The sequence below is a fragment of the Centruroides vittatus genome, unplaced genomic scaffold (genome assembly GCF_030686945.1).
Source record: "Centruroides vittatus isolate TY-2023 unplaced genomic scaffold, ASM3068694v2 contig_875, whole genome shotgun sequence".
Taxonomy (NCBI): Eukaryota; Metazoa; Arthropoda; class Arachnida; order Scorpiones; family Buthidae; genus Centruroides; species Centruroides vittatus.
In genome coordinates, this window is record NW_027122567.1 from 335,638 (window position 1) to 351,093 (window position 15,456).

At 31.4% G+C, this 15,456-nt stretch overlaps 2 protein-coding genes across 2 annotated transcripts in view; one reads left to right on the forward strand and one right to left on the reverse strand.

Annotated features, from left to right (window-relative positions):
* Positions 1–15,456, reverse strand: part of LOC136982969 (protein C10) — a 352,942-nt gene that overhangs the window by 272,295 nt on the left and 65,191 nt on the right. The gene's annotated exons all lie outside the window — the stretch shown is intronic.
* Positions 1–15,456, forward strand: part of LOC136982967 (neuralized-like protein 2) — a 37,592-nt gene that overhangs the window by 20,554 nt on the left and 1,582 nt on the right. Inside the window, exons 3-4 of the mRNA XM_067279545.1 lie at positions 3,425–3,593; positions 14,768–14,973. Coding sequence (XP_067135646.1) covers positions 3,425–3,593; positions 14,768–14,973 — 375 coding nt within the window. The remainder of the gene's footprint in view (positions 1–3,424; positions 3,594–14,767; positions 14,974–15,456) is intronic.

A 15,456-nucleotide genomic window follows, 5' to 3' on the forward strand; every position in this document is an offset into this window, starting at 1 on the left:
TGTCCAGTCAGTCCCGTGAAACACCTCACCGTGTGAAGATCATGGGGCCGAGGCATATTACGAACTTTTTCGATCGACTCTGTTGCCGTAGTTTTGCTAAAACCGTCTATAACTCTTCCCAAGAATTTGATTTTATTTACATTAAATTCTGATTTATTTAGGTTTATAACAAAGTTCGCTTTGTATAACCTCTCTAATACTTGATATGTGAGCTCCGCATTACTTATTTCATTGTCAGCCCCTGTGCTTATATCATCGATATAATTCCGAACTTTTTCATTTTCCAACAGATCTCCCAGTACCTTATTCATAACTTTTTGAAATAATGCCGGAGAATTTTTCCAGCCTTGAGGCAAATGAGTATACTGATAATGTCCAAATGGGGTGACAAATGCCGTATACTTCCAAGTCTCCTCACTAATTCCAATCTGCCAAAATCCATCTTTTAAGTCTAATTTTGTAAAATATTTGCATCCTCCGAATCCATTGATAATATCGTCTATTAAGGGAAAGGGATGAGGATCCAATTCGGTCACTTCGTTGATTTTCATATAATTGTGAGCCAATCTGTAATCACCATTCCCTTTGGGAAGAACAACACAAGGAGAAGCGTAAGGAGATGATGTTTCTTCTATTATGCCTTGTGCTAACAAGTCTTTTATTTTGGTCCTTAACCACTGATATTTGTCACGAGACAACCGATATAGTTTACATTTGATCACTTTCGTATCTGTTATATTAAAATCGACAGTGAACTTAGGGGGTCTGGTATAATCGGGTTGATCGATGCCCGGAAAATGCCGCAAAACGTCTTCTTTCTGTAATATAATTCTGTCGGTTTTAGCTAATAAAACTTCCTGCTTACCAAAATTCCAGCAGATGTTAAGTTTTCCCAATGTGTGAATCCCTAACAAAAGATCGTAGTCTATTTCCTTAACGATAATTGCTTCTATGAGTTGGGTACGGTCTCTAAACTTTATAGTAGCCAAAACACCCTCCCTATATACAGTAAGTGCTCCATTAAATGACTTTAAGACTGTATGTATAGGATGGGATTCTAGTTTGCATTTATCTACCAATTTCGGACTAATAAGGTTGACCGTGGATCCTGGATCTAGAAAAACTGAGCAATACACGTTGTTCACTTCCATTGAGAATATTCTAGGATCATTATGATCTGTGACTAGACAATGATCCGATTTTGTCAGCGGGATCGGTAAACCCTTCCTTACTCGTTTTTTGGACCATTATCAATTTCATTCACGGAGGTAAAACTTCGGTTATCATGAATATTATTATTCCTTCTTTCAATTTTCTTCGGTACCAAGTTTTTTGTAGGTACCAATTTGCTCAATCCGACACGTAAGTTTTCTTTGTCGTTTAAATTGTGTTGAAGAAGAATAGCTTGCATATCCGCCGGTAGTCCACGTTTTACCATGGTGATAAAGCTTTGTTCCCCAATATCCGGATATGCAAGTTGAATACGCCGTTGTTTTTCAAAATAATATTCCAATAGTGAACCACCACGATATTCCCACATATCCGCTAATATGGAAAGTTGGATCCGATTCTGTCCGAACGCACTAAGAAAAGAGTTTTTCCATTCCTCCCAATTATCACCGACCTTATCTAATACTCGAGAATTGTACCATTTCATGGCAATTCCTTCCAAATAATTTTGAAGGTTACGGATCTTTTGTTCGTCTGTAATCCAATTGTGAGATGCACACGCATGTTCATATGAAATTATCCAAACACGCGCTTCCTCCGATTTTCCATCATATTTTTCTATGTTGATCGTATCGCGGGATGAGTTTAATGACATTTTTTCGATGGTTTGCCGAAAAGAGTTCATAATCTTCAACATCTCGGCTTGTTGGTTCATGTACAGCTTTTGCAACTGAACCATTTGTGCCAACACATCCGACTTCGGGTCAGACGAACTGTCCGAGGCGACCGGTCATATTAAAGTTTTGTTAAGATAGAGCTCACTTTCTGTCTCCAATAATGAAATAGATAGTGTTCGATAATTCGTCATCGTCCGGATAGCAGTTTGAAAAACCGACGAGGTCGAAATTGCCGGATGATTTTCGATTCCTTGAAATTCTTGGTCGATTTCCGTCCATACGTCTTCCCCTTCTAGTTGATATCGGGAGATAATGTAGGAGTCTTCGGTCTTCTGAACCAAAAATTTAAAAAGCATGATTCTACTATATAAATACAGCTGTGTACTGAAATCCTGTCGACTGTGCCAATTTGTAATTTTACAAATTTTAATAATACAATAATTAAACTACAAAGTAAGGCGATCACAAGAACAGATGACTTCCACGTCCGTTACACACATGTCCGGTCTAAAAAGTGGTGACCTTTCTCTCCTCTCTCCCCTGTCCAAGCTCTTCCTTCCCCTTCGTGACCCCTCAGTTCTCCGAATTCTTGACCCTCGCAGAAGTGGAGTTAATGGGGAGGGATGCTAATGAATAGCAGATTTTAAACTCTGCTTACAAGATATACAGAGTAACATAATACAGTAGACTAAGGAAGAATTGAACATAACAATATACTGTTTTATTAACATAGTAACATTTTCTGTTTGAATTACCAAATGGCTTGGTTTAAACTCTCCAAAATTCCCTTGTGCATGATCTTGTACATTAATATTTATATTAATCATATTCCATGTCTATAGTACTGAATGTCTAATTTTTTTCCTATGTTAATTGACACAGATTAATTTATTAACATTCAATTACAAATGAATATATATAATACTCTCAGAAAATTTCTATTTATCATCAGAAATTTGTAATTTATTTCTAAATGGATAAAAATGAAGACAAATTAATTATTTCTGAATTATTGAAAATTTTTATTCTACTCTTCATTTAATATCCTTATTTTTCATGAATCAAAATAATTGTTAAATATAATTTGTGTCTGTGTTCTCTAGTACACAATAAGCCTTTTAGATCTATGTGCACTTAGTCTACTGGCCTCCATTTATATGATCTTATACAGTATTCTCTAAAAATTTATTTGAATAACTAAAATGAAATTTACAAAATAAAAAAAATATAAGATTTTTAATTATAACAATTCTAAGGATTTTAAATGTAAAACATTCAGCTAGATTATTATGGCTTTAAATGTATGCTATTTTACTAGTAATATTACTACTATTTTAGGTAAAGATTGTAGTGCTGTTATTTTAAATGAATGGTTATTGATAGTAATTAGAAATTAATTTTTATTAATTTAAAAACATTTGGAATGAAAGATTGATCTAAATAGGTTTTGAACCTGTAACTCTTGCAAGCTTGTGCCAACTTTTTGATAATCAGAATTAATAATTAAAACTTTATTATTAGTATTGAATAATACATAATAGAATAATAATCTGTTATAGAAATTTTTTCTTTCTTAGGTCCTGGTGAACAAGTATATACAAGTAGAGGTGTAATTTCACGCAGCATGCTACGACCAATTGCTAGACCTCATCAAACTGGAGGAAGTTCAGATGGTGAAGAATCAGTTGCAAGTGGTTCTCCTACACGATCAGATTCAAGTCCTTTAGAAGATTTTCAAGGGAATAGGTGAGACTTCATTTAAATGTAATTAGATTTTACAATAAATCTAAATATATAAAATTACTTGTCCTGACTGACTTACTGGGTGATTCATCATCACTCAAAGCAAACTGCTGAACCTAAAGAGGTGAAATTTGGTACACAGTTAGGGTACATTATGGAAATGCACACTAAGAAGGGATTTTTTGAAATCCCCCTTGAGGGAGAGGGAGAGCATTAAGGCTTAACCTGAAGAACGGCTTCTACTGTACTATTTTAGATGCAATTTTTTGTTTTTAACTGCGTTTAGTCTTTATTGAGTACTTAGGTGTATTAAATTGATAACATTTCAGACATTCTTATAAATATTTTTATATATTTCGATTTTTTAACGAAATGTTTCAAACTGTTTCAAATTTGAAATTTGTTATTGCATATTGGTTTGATTATAGAACGATTGTAAACGTTCCAGAAAATTGATCAACTTGAAAACAGTTTGTTTGATTCTCAGCAATTCTCGTCATTCTCAGTAGTAGGTGTTATATAACAACTACTATGGTTGTTAAAATACTGAATATAAATGGTGTTTGCTTGCGAAATCCGTGCGGGCGAAGTTGCGTGTAACAGCTAGTTGTATTATATTTATATTAAATTATTTGATATAAACAACAACAGTTTTTTACTTCTCTATTTGAAAAATTTTTTTTATAAATTTTTGAATCAGAACTAGTTTGGATTTTAACATAAATATTAAGATATGAATTGGTATTTTTAATGAATATTTGTACATTCTGAATCATTAAAAATAAACTTTTTCCTGTCACGTGCATTATAATCTTTTGGTTTTGCTACATGGGTATCAGGTTCGTGGAAAAGCAATCTTCAAAAGCTGATGGCAGTCATTCGGGAAATACCACATTTTAAATTCACTCGACGGATCAGAGGATGATGCTTTGTGAAGAAGAGTGAAAAAGAGGAGAATTGTAACGAAGCTTCGAAGGGCAAGTCCGAGTAGACAAAAGGTGATAGCATCAAGAAAACATGGCTGTTTGCCTTAATATGTGCATTTGATAATAATTTATTTGTGATTAAATGAAATAAAGTTAGAATTGTATTAATAAATCTAATTTTCTTTAATTTGACCTTTAAAGTCACATCTTGTCCTATATGCAAGATCGTCTTATAAACTGTAAAAAAACTTTGCTTTCATGGCCAATATAGGCCCAGAAATAGGCGTATGCCTGTTTTTTCTTGAAGAAACCACATGTACAAAGCTTCTTCAACCTCTGGATTTTCAGCTTTCTTGAGTGTCTGTCTCTTGCCTGGCCCACAGTCAGTGGTTGACATGAACCTTTGAATGTTCTCGCAGTTCTTTTTAATATCATAAATTGTGTGTCCTATGCCATATTCACTTGCCAAGCTACTAAAAGATTCATTATGATTTAGGCGGTCCAGAATCTCACTTTTTTCTTTAATTAATTGTTAATGTTTTGTGCTTTTGCTTTTGGGTTTGTGAAGCCATTGCGACACATGTAGATATACGTTGTACGATGCAACAGCAATCTAATAAAAAAAAAACATGGCCAGTGTTATTTACATTTAATAAATTTACAAAAATATAAATATGACTTCTTTACCAAGGTAAAACCATGCTTTAGTCCATATTTTTATTAATTTTTACTTAAATGTATTGATATGATAGTGGCAATAACACCAGAGGCTGCTCTGCCTGTTTTTACACTTTTTTGGCGGAGGCAATAGCCTCAAAAGGAAGATCGCCTCCAAAACTTTGTGAATTTTTATGTATTGCTGATGGTGTGAATGGCAAAAAGATGGACTAAAGCAAGGTTTTACCTTTGTAAAAAGTCATATTTATATTTTTATAAATTTATTACATGTTTAAGCATGCATTGATGAAGATTTGCTGAAATAAATGTGCTTTGTATGTACTGTTATAGGCATGTCTGATTATAGGGGGTGCTGGATTACCGCGGGTCTACTGTATTTATTTAATCGGTAATAATCATTTTATAGTAAAGGAACTATATGAATAATTAAATCATTGATACATATAAATTTATGCAAGACAGTTGTCTTGTGCATTATTTTTAGGTATTAATTTTTTTATCTCTAAAAATGAATATATTTAAGCTGAAATGCATTTATTTCATTTTTGATGTTAATATGAGCAATTTACCATTTTTTCTGAAAAAAACAAAAATGTTATAATATAATTTCTTGAATAGATGTATTTGTACACTTTTAATTTTTACATTATAGTTTTTTTCAATTTTGTCAATTATTTACAATTACAGATGTTTATACAGTGCATGATCGGTTAACAAACGTAATTATCTGTTCCAAGACTTAGTTCACTATTTGAATTGTTCATTAACTGATTTGTTCGTTAACTGATTATCAGTTTACCATAGGTTTTTATGGGAATTTGATTCATTTGTTTTGGAGACCCCAAAAAATAAAAAAATATATACTTTCTTACTACATTTATTTATGTAATAATAAAAATACATATATACAATATATACACAGTCTTGCATTTTTTTTTAGTTATGTTTTTTCTGTTTATGGGGGTTAAAGAATCTGTCTAATGTCGATTGCTTTTCTCTCTTCTTCAGAAGTTTTCAGAAGTAATTAACAGCATTGTAATTGTAGAGATCCCTAAACCTATTAACCTCAACCTGGTTTGGATGCCATTCTAAGACTGCCATTCTGACATCCTCCCACTTCAAAACATCTTTAATAGCAGATATTGGCATTAATCCTCTTTTGCAGAATAAAACATATCTTGCCAAGTTTCTTGGCATTCTTCTGTTGTCAGATCAGTTTCAGGTTTCATTATGAGCTCTTCAATGTTCTTTATTTCTCAGATGTGATTTTTGTTACTCCTTTAGCTGCTTGATTCTTCTTAATTATACTATATCTTTCTTAAATAAGATTGAACAGCAGCCTACTATAGACCTGTTCAAGCCATACTGCCCAGCAACATCAGACATCTTCTGCCCACTCTTCTACCTTTGCTATTATACTCTCACTTTTTGAAAATAAAAACTGATGCAAAACTTAACAAGTGCCTGCCTGACACAGTTGTGAATACTATAAAAGAATTGTTTCTGTGAGAAAAATAAAAGGCTGGAATTACAAGGGAGAGTTTCAAAGTTTGGAGGAATACTATCCAATCAGTATATACTGGGTTGAGCATCAATGTTGACGTCTCCTGCGCTCTGAAAAGTTTTGAATTGTTGCCTGAAGACAAGGGAAGACCAATTAATATTCATTATTTTATGTTGCTTTTTTTTTTCTTGTGTTTGTTTTGTGAGGTGTTCATTGTCCAAACATAAAAATATTTTGCAAAAGTGTTTATTATCCGATTTGTTTGTTAACCGATCACTCATTATATTACATATGATGTGCTGTAAAATTATTTTGATGAACTTCATAAATGATAAAGCAGTTTTAGAAACAAAAATAACAAAAATTATTAGTTGATTTTTGGATTTCACTCCCATTGCAGTGTTTTCACAAGTCAATCTTGAGCACTTTTACCAGGAATGGCAAATCTTTTTGAGTCTGTGTGCCACATACTGAGCATAATTATCTTTAAAAATGTTTATGTATGCTGAAGTTTTAAACTTGCATTACTGAAATAAAATGAATATGCTTTAATTAAAATAAATGTTAACAAGCTGACTGAAAAAAAGGTCGATCAGGCAATAAACTGATAATTGAAAAAACAGGTGATAAATCAAAATCATGTGATATGTTACATGCCAGATGATTTTTCCCAACTTGCCACTTTGGCCACGTGTGTCATAGATTTGCCACCCAACTTATACTGTGTATTTATAGCAAATTATCTCTATCTATTGATCACATTGGCATTAGGAATGATGAAATAAATTCAAATTTTATTAATTAGCTTTTTAGCTTTAATAAAATATTTGCTAAAACAGAGAAGTTTTAAATATGCTTTATATATTTTATATCAATTGTGCTATACATTCAGATAGATGACAATATCATTTTACAACTTAATCTAATAATAATCCATATTTCTTCAGTAATATTAAAGGCAAGATTATTGTCTGCTACTTTAAAACATTGTTTATGTTACGACAATTGCTAGTAAACAACTTTAATACAGTAATCAGACAACATATACTATACACAGTAAACATCAGGTAAATTTTGCTTACAACAAGTTCTTAAGTTTATCTGTTGTTGCCACTTAAAACTATTAAAAAACTTTAAAAATAAACCTTTTTCTGTTGTAATTTTATTTTATTTTATTTCTGCAGTTTTATTGTAATTTATTTATATATATATATATATATCATATTTCACAATGTATTTATCAGTGGCGTGCCGTGACATTTGATGATAGGGAAGCTGTGTTTCTGTAAGAAGCCGACTTTCAGGGGCAATCAGTTAATTGCGCATCAGTGATGGTCTAGGGTCCATTCGTACGTGCGAATGACAAAAATAAACAATTTATGTACTTTAATTCTAAAATACAAATAATACATACATAATACAATTATAGAAAAACTTGTTTCTTTTTTTTATTTTCTATAAATTAACTCTATTCGGCAATGTTTTCCCACAAAGTCGTTAATTACTTTATCATAAAAGTCACTTGTCGTTGATTCCATCAACGTATTTAAAAGTTCTTTTTCTATAGAAAGCAACGCTAGTGACGACAATCTTTCCTCCGACTGAGTGTTCCTGGCGAATGTATGAATTCGCTTCATTGTTGAAAAACTACGCTCAACAGACGCACTGGTAGATGGTATTGTAAAAATTAATGATATTAAACCATATAATTCTATTAGTACGTCTTTGTTTAGGTCATCATTAATTATAATATTTTTTATGTCTAAGAGTGACTTGCCAATATAGTCCGGACACGAATATAAATATTGCAATTCACTACGTAATTTACATAAATTAAAAAATTCTCCATAAAATTTACGTAAAGCATTAAAACTCTCTTCGGGAAATTGTTTTTCATAATATTTAAAATTATTAAAATCTAAAAGTGATAAAAATTCTAGAGATTTTATGTCGGCAAATCTGTCAATACAATTTTGTATCAATGTATCCATTATTTCATAAAACAGACGTCTATATAAATCCTTTTTAGACTCAATATCAGTATGTCTCATTCCTCTTTTTGGTTGAATTTCTAAAAAAGTTTCATCTTTTTTCAAAGCGTCCCAAATCAAATCAAAATCATTTCTTTTCTGTCGTAAAAAATCAATAAAGTGATTTATTCTAGTAATACAATATGCTATATTAAAATTTTTTTTTGTAATATATCAAAAAGGATATCTGAATGTGCAAATATTTGATGAAAAACTAGTAATAAAAAGTGAAAATCAAAATCTATTAAATAATGGTATAATCCTCTTGCGGCAATTGTAGTATCAGAATCCCATTGTTCTGGACTTTCAACCATATTCAACAACAAAAGTTTTAATTCTTCTTTATACTCCATAACGCAGTTTACAATCCTGCTATTGTAATTCCATCTAATAGGTGTGGCTGAAGGAAAACGCTTATTGACTTCTAGGTCTAAGGCGTGAGATCTTTTAGAAGATTTAGAAAAAAATGAAGAAAATCCTGTCATAGTTTGAAAAAATATTTTACATTCTTTTATATATCCAACAGATTGAGAGAAAACTAGGTTCAATCTGTGAGCATAACAGTGTACGAAAATAGCATGTTTGGATATTTCTTTAATTTTAGCTCGGACACCATTATGTTGTCCGGCCATTACGGCAGCACCGTCGTATGTTTGTGCCACTAATTTTTTAGTGCATTGAAATTCGTCTAAGTAACTCTTAATGTGAGTGAATAACGAATTTGCGTCTCTGTTCTCACTCACATCAGTAAAGCCCACAAATCTTTCTTCGACGTTACCGTTTTCTTTCACGTAACGAAATACAGTCGACATCTGGGCTCTGTGGCTAATGTCCGTTGTTTCATCTACAATTATAGCAACAAATTTTGCGTTTTCAATTTCTTTTTTAATTTCTTGCAATAAAACGTTTCCTAACGAATTAACGAGCTCATTTTGAATTTTGTTCGATAAGCCAGTAAAAACTGTAGACTTCTCTAAATGCATTTTTAATTGATTATCTGACGTACTTAATAAAGAAACGAGTTCAATATAATTACCTCTGTTATTAGATTCAATACATTCCCTATGCCCTCTAAATGCCAATTCTTGCTTTGCTAAAAAGCATGTAATATCTATTAATTTAGATACAATATATCTATTAGCCGTAACTATCTTGTTATAATTTTCAATATTAATTTTATATTGTTTACTAATGTTAAATTCTATTCTATTTTGATTTCCAAATTGCTTCAATTTTACGAAAGAATCGATGTGACATTTACGATTTTCGTGTCTTTTTCTAGCTTTACTCAAATTATTTAAATCGTCAAAGCCATTCTTATTCCACACACTAATTTCATTTGAAAATAATAGGCAAGGCCAACAAAACAATTTTTGCATTTTTATGCATCCACAAAGCCATTTTACGTCTTGATAAATTTTATCGTGAAAATGTCGAACAAATTTTTTTGTCGAAGTACTTATATTTAATTTAGGCGTTGGTCTTTCTCTTTTAATAATGGCTTCTTTTTCATTATATTGTCTTGAGCCAAAACTTTTTTTAAGTAAATTTTCAATATCACAATTACAGTTTAAATCGCTAGCCATGATATAAGGGCTAAAATTAAAAATAAAATTATTAAAACTTACTTAGTAAAATAAAATTTGTGATGGATATACAATTATACATACCTGGTACAAAATATTCAATTGTATGAATATACTTTTGCGAAGAAACGTATATAAAAATAACATAAAATATTGTTTATTTTTAAATATTTAAACAATCCACTGAGTTAAAATTGCTCCCTGCGAGTGGCTCACGAATGGAAACAGAGACGATTTTGGTAGGTGTACAGTGAATGCATGCATGACAAATCCCGAGGGTGCCGATACCGGTCAATGTCAAATGCCTCTTTTGTCGCATCACTAGTATATCTCAAAGGACGCGACAGGGCCGTTGTAAATTTTAAACGTTTCTCACCATAGATGTAAATATGTTAAACTTAATAGTCATTTGTTTTCTAACTACTGCAATTCGTTTTAGTACCAGGTGTACACGGAAATCAGTTCCCCACTGTACTGAGCTAGTAATTGCTTCGGTTAAGCTTTTGTTTAAGTCAGCAGGGTTTTACTTATGTCACCATTCCCTAATCTCTTAATTATTTAACTACTTCTTAGTAGAAATAACTCGAAACCAGTTACTTTGTACTCGAATATCTGTAGTCTTGGGAAAAAAGTGGAAAGAAATTTTTATGACAACCGATACTTAAATCGTACATTTAAGGAAAATAAATTCTAGAGCTTTTTTTGTACCATTGTACGTCTCATTCATTAAATTTGGTTGTAAATAATGATGCCAAAGTAACAGTTAATTTTTTAACATTATACAAGTTGTTTTCTGCATTCCCTTACAGATGGGACATACTATAATCGTAATATCACCGGTTTAACATTGAAACCCGTAAGTAATATAAGATGGGAGAGCGGAATAAATATATCAAATATTTTAATGGATTTTTTTTAAACTCCCGTCAACTATACAGAACTATCATAAAAACATGCCAGTAAACTCCTATCGGTTGGGTTAAGTTATAAATCTAGTCTAGGGTGGGCAACCTTTTTTATAACACGGGCCAGAATAAATTTTACGTTTTTCCGCGGGCCGTAGTAGTTAATTGACGCCTTTTTGTGACTCGTAATTTTTTTAGTCTGCAAATATGAAATAAATAAATAAAAAGTTTATACTACATTTATTTCTCTTATCGTTTTCGAAAATTACAAAGAATTGGAAAAATAACTATTCCAATTTAATAATCTATTAAAGATCTCGTGGGCCGGATAGAAACTTTTCGCGAGCCGTAGCTGGCCCGCGGGCCGGGGTTGCCCGCCGTTGATCTAGTCTACTCGTGATTCACGTAATCGGGCGAGAGCGGCCGAATATCTAGCAGGCAGGCGGCTAAACAGCCCACAACCGGTCCGGGATATAAAGTTAGAAGCTTTATGTGTGAAGCATCCACCAGCTAAACCGGGTGACGTTGGTGCTCTGTAAAGCGCATGCGCCAATGCCTATAATCTGGCTGCTTGAAAGTTGACAGGCAGGTGGCTAACAGCCCACAACCGCTCCGGGATATAAAGCTGTACTCTTTACGAGTGTGTTGCTTACCCGGTTTAGCCGGGTGAGCTAAACCAGGTGAGGTTGGTGCACTGTAAACCGCATGTGCTAATGCCTATATAATCTGGCTGATTGGAGACTGACCCGGTTTCGACATTCCTTCCGCCACCGAATTATTCGAATATACAATAGCAATCTTATCGTTTTTTTCACATGTAGTATAGAAATTTGTAAAAGATACATAATGCAGTTATAATAAAATATTAATTTTAATTAATTCAAAGTACGTTAAAATATGAAAATTTATATTTTATAAAATTCAAGGGAAAGTCATTGGAAGGTGGAATCGGCGCTTCCATCACTTCCAATGATGGCACGCCACTGGTATTTATCATTATATCATAATATGTAATATTTTATAAATATACATTAAATTTAATATCAAGTTTAGGTATTCAGCTGTTCTGTTCCAAATCTTATTTCAATCTGTTTTTTAAAAATTAAAATAAATAAATGTTAACAATAATATGAATGTCAGTTAGAATTTAAAATTCAAATCTTGTTAAACCCAATGCAGACTTACGAAAAGAAGTCAAATGTTTGTTTAAATAAATTAATGTCATGCTGAAATAAGTATTTAAGCTGCTGTTGTCAGCTTACAGAAAGGTGTTTTTATGAAAACATTTATTTGTTTATTATTATTTATTTGTATAATATTAAGGCAATCTTAACCTTAAACAAAAGATACAAACTGTAATACTTTAAAGAAAGGTTTCATCAAAAATAAGGTTAAGTACTCACGCCAAGGTTTACTAGCTTCTGGTAAAAGATTTCACTGAGTTCGGCATTAAAATAGTTCATTTAGCTTTAACACAAGCACTTTCATTTGAAATTCTGTTCTCCTTGGAACATTCTGCACATGCATTCTATTAAAATCGTTCTTTTCACCTGAAGACGATGATTATAAACTTGTCGAAAGCTGAAAGGTTTCATATTTTTATCTTGATAGAGATATTGATGAAGACAATAAATATCAAAAGTTTTCAAACTAATAGGAGAATTGGTTTCTAGAATTAAGCATTTTGTCTTAGAAATTAATAAAACATTAAAATGTCTGATGTAGAGATTATTATAAGATAACTATAAAGAAGTTTATTTTAATTATTTTATTTAATTTCATTATATATGATAATTTTGTGATGAATTTTATCAAATGAATATTTGCTATATGTTAAAGGATAAATGACTGATTTTTTATCAATAACTTCTACAAATATTATCAGTGATAAATGTGACTTTCAGGACTTTTTATTGTTGGAATGTAGTGACGACTAATACTTGACTTCGTGCATTCCTTGTCAGCAAAATAACTCTGGAATACGTTGTCCGATCTTGATGAAATTTTCTTGGATGACTCATCATCACTCAAGGATGAACTGATTAAAATTTTAACTTTCAAAAATGATCTGTTTTTGTAGAACTGGAGATAGGGGGTTTTTCTTCAGTATGGATCATTTTTGAGAGTTGAAATTTTAATCAGTTCGTCCTTGAGTGATGGTGAGTCGTTGTAGAAAATTTCATCAAGATCGGACAACTCATTCTAGAGTTATTTTGTTGACAAGGAATGCATGAAGTCAAGTGTTAGTCACTTCCTGCACGCATGTGTAGAAGTGTCATCTAGTGGTTGGAAAATATGACAAGCATTAAAACGGTAATTTTGAAAGATAAATGTTATCGCAACTAGATACACAACAAGAAATATAAAGAATCTTTATAGAATAATAAATTTTAAAAAGTTTTCTTTTTAAAACATGGAGCAGCAGTTATGATCAGTTATGGAGCAGCAGTTAGTTATGATCACCAGGTAGTTTACTATATAAGGTACTCATATTCAATACTGTTTGGAGAGAGATTTAGCAGTCTAAATGCTATCCTATTTGACATGTAGAAGACATTTCCATAAAAAAAATTACTACCAGAATTTATCATTGACATATTTGCTGTGGCAAGCCATAAAAAAGCAGTTTCTTTTGCATAAGCATGTATGTTACAGCCAAGTTCTGGATAAAATTGGCCAAAACTGTTGAATGGTTTCTTATCAGCTACAATATTCACCACCTTGCTAGAATGTGCATTTCTTATGAAACTGTTTTATGAAAACAAAGGTAATATTGTGGTTGCACTTTAAAAAATTTGCTATTTTAACAATTTATGCCAAGGACTATTGACTTCATAAGTTCTCAGAAGAATGATCACTCAGTTTGAGAAGCTGGATGTCTGGGAGTTCAACCCAGTCAACGTTGCAAATCTGTTGGAATGACAAAGCACATTTTGATCTAAGTGGAACAATGAACACCCATAACTGATGAATTGAGCCAAGGGAAACCCTCATATTTTCCAGATTCCACTGCACTTGCCTGAAGTTAGTCTGGTTTGGATTATTACTTGTTCTGATATTTACAAAATTTTTTAAACAATAAAACATTTACTTTAAAGGAGGATGTCAAAAATCATTTGGATCAGTTTTTTGTAAGCAAAGATCAAAACTTTTATGAGCTTGGAATTATGCTACTACTAGAAAGATGGCAACAGATATTGGACCAAAATGGTCAATATATAATTCAATAAAATATTTATATATTCATGGAAAAAGACAAAATTACTTTCTGAACAACCCAATAGATATTATTACATTAAAATAGAAGGTTAAATTATCAAAAAAAATAAATGGCTCAGTTTATTATAACTTTTGTATAAGTGATTTATTAAACTTTTTTCTGTTATTAATTTACAAATATTGTTAATTACAATAGCAATTGTATTATCCCTCATTTTTATTGTCATTTAATTTCTAGATCCTAAATAAATGACAAAATTGAAATTAAATTATATTAAAATATTACACAGTAGAAAAACTTACATATTTGAATATTTTTTGTTTATTAGAGTAAGCATTCTTCCAACAGATGTTGGAAGTCGTATTGGTGTAATGTATGTAATTCGTGGAGATTATGCTGAAATGCATTTTATTGTCAATGGAGAAGACCAAGGAGCTTATTCTACTGACATCCCATATCATGATGCCCCACTTTTTGCTATTGTTGATGTTTATGGAACAACTAAACAAGTTAGAATTGTACAGTTATATGGAGGTTAGTAATTTTTTAAAATATTAAAAGTATTATTAACAGTTTTATAGTCTTTTTGTGCTTGATCTCTTGACGTTTAGCTAAATCTGTGGAATTAAGTTAAGTAAGATTTCTAGCCAAGTAAATTAAATGTTTGATAATTAAATATTACATGTTTAAGTGCTACTTTCCACTGTTAACACTTTTATTTATGCTATAAAGATCACTTTGGGAGAAGAGTGAAATTTGTCCTGAGTGCATTTCATTTTCCATTCTGTAATTTTGGATAGCATGAAAATTGCTACCCAAAAATGACAATACTTTTCAGATAAGGTTATTTTGAATAGTTTTTATCTTTAAATTTGATAAGAAAATGTAAAATATAAAATAACTGCAACAAAGATAGCTTGAAAATGCTGATTAGAGTATTAACATGTATAGCAGCTTTAGCTTTTATTATATTGTCTGCTTGTTCAGTTAGCATTTTAATATAAAATAAGCTGAAAT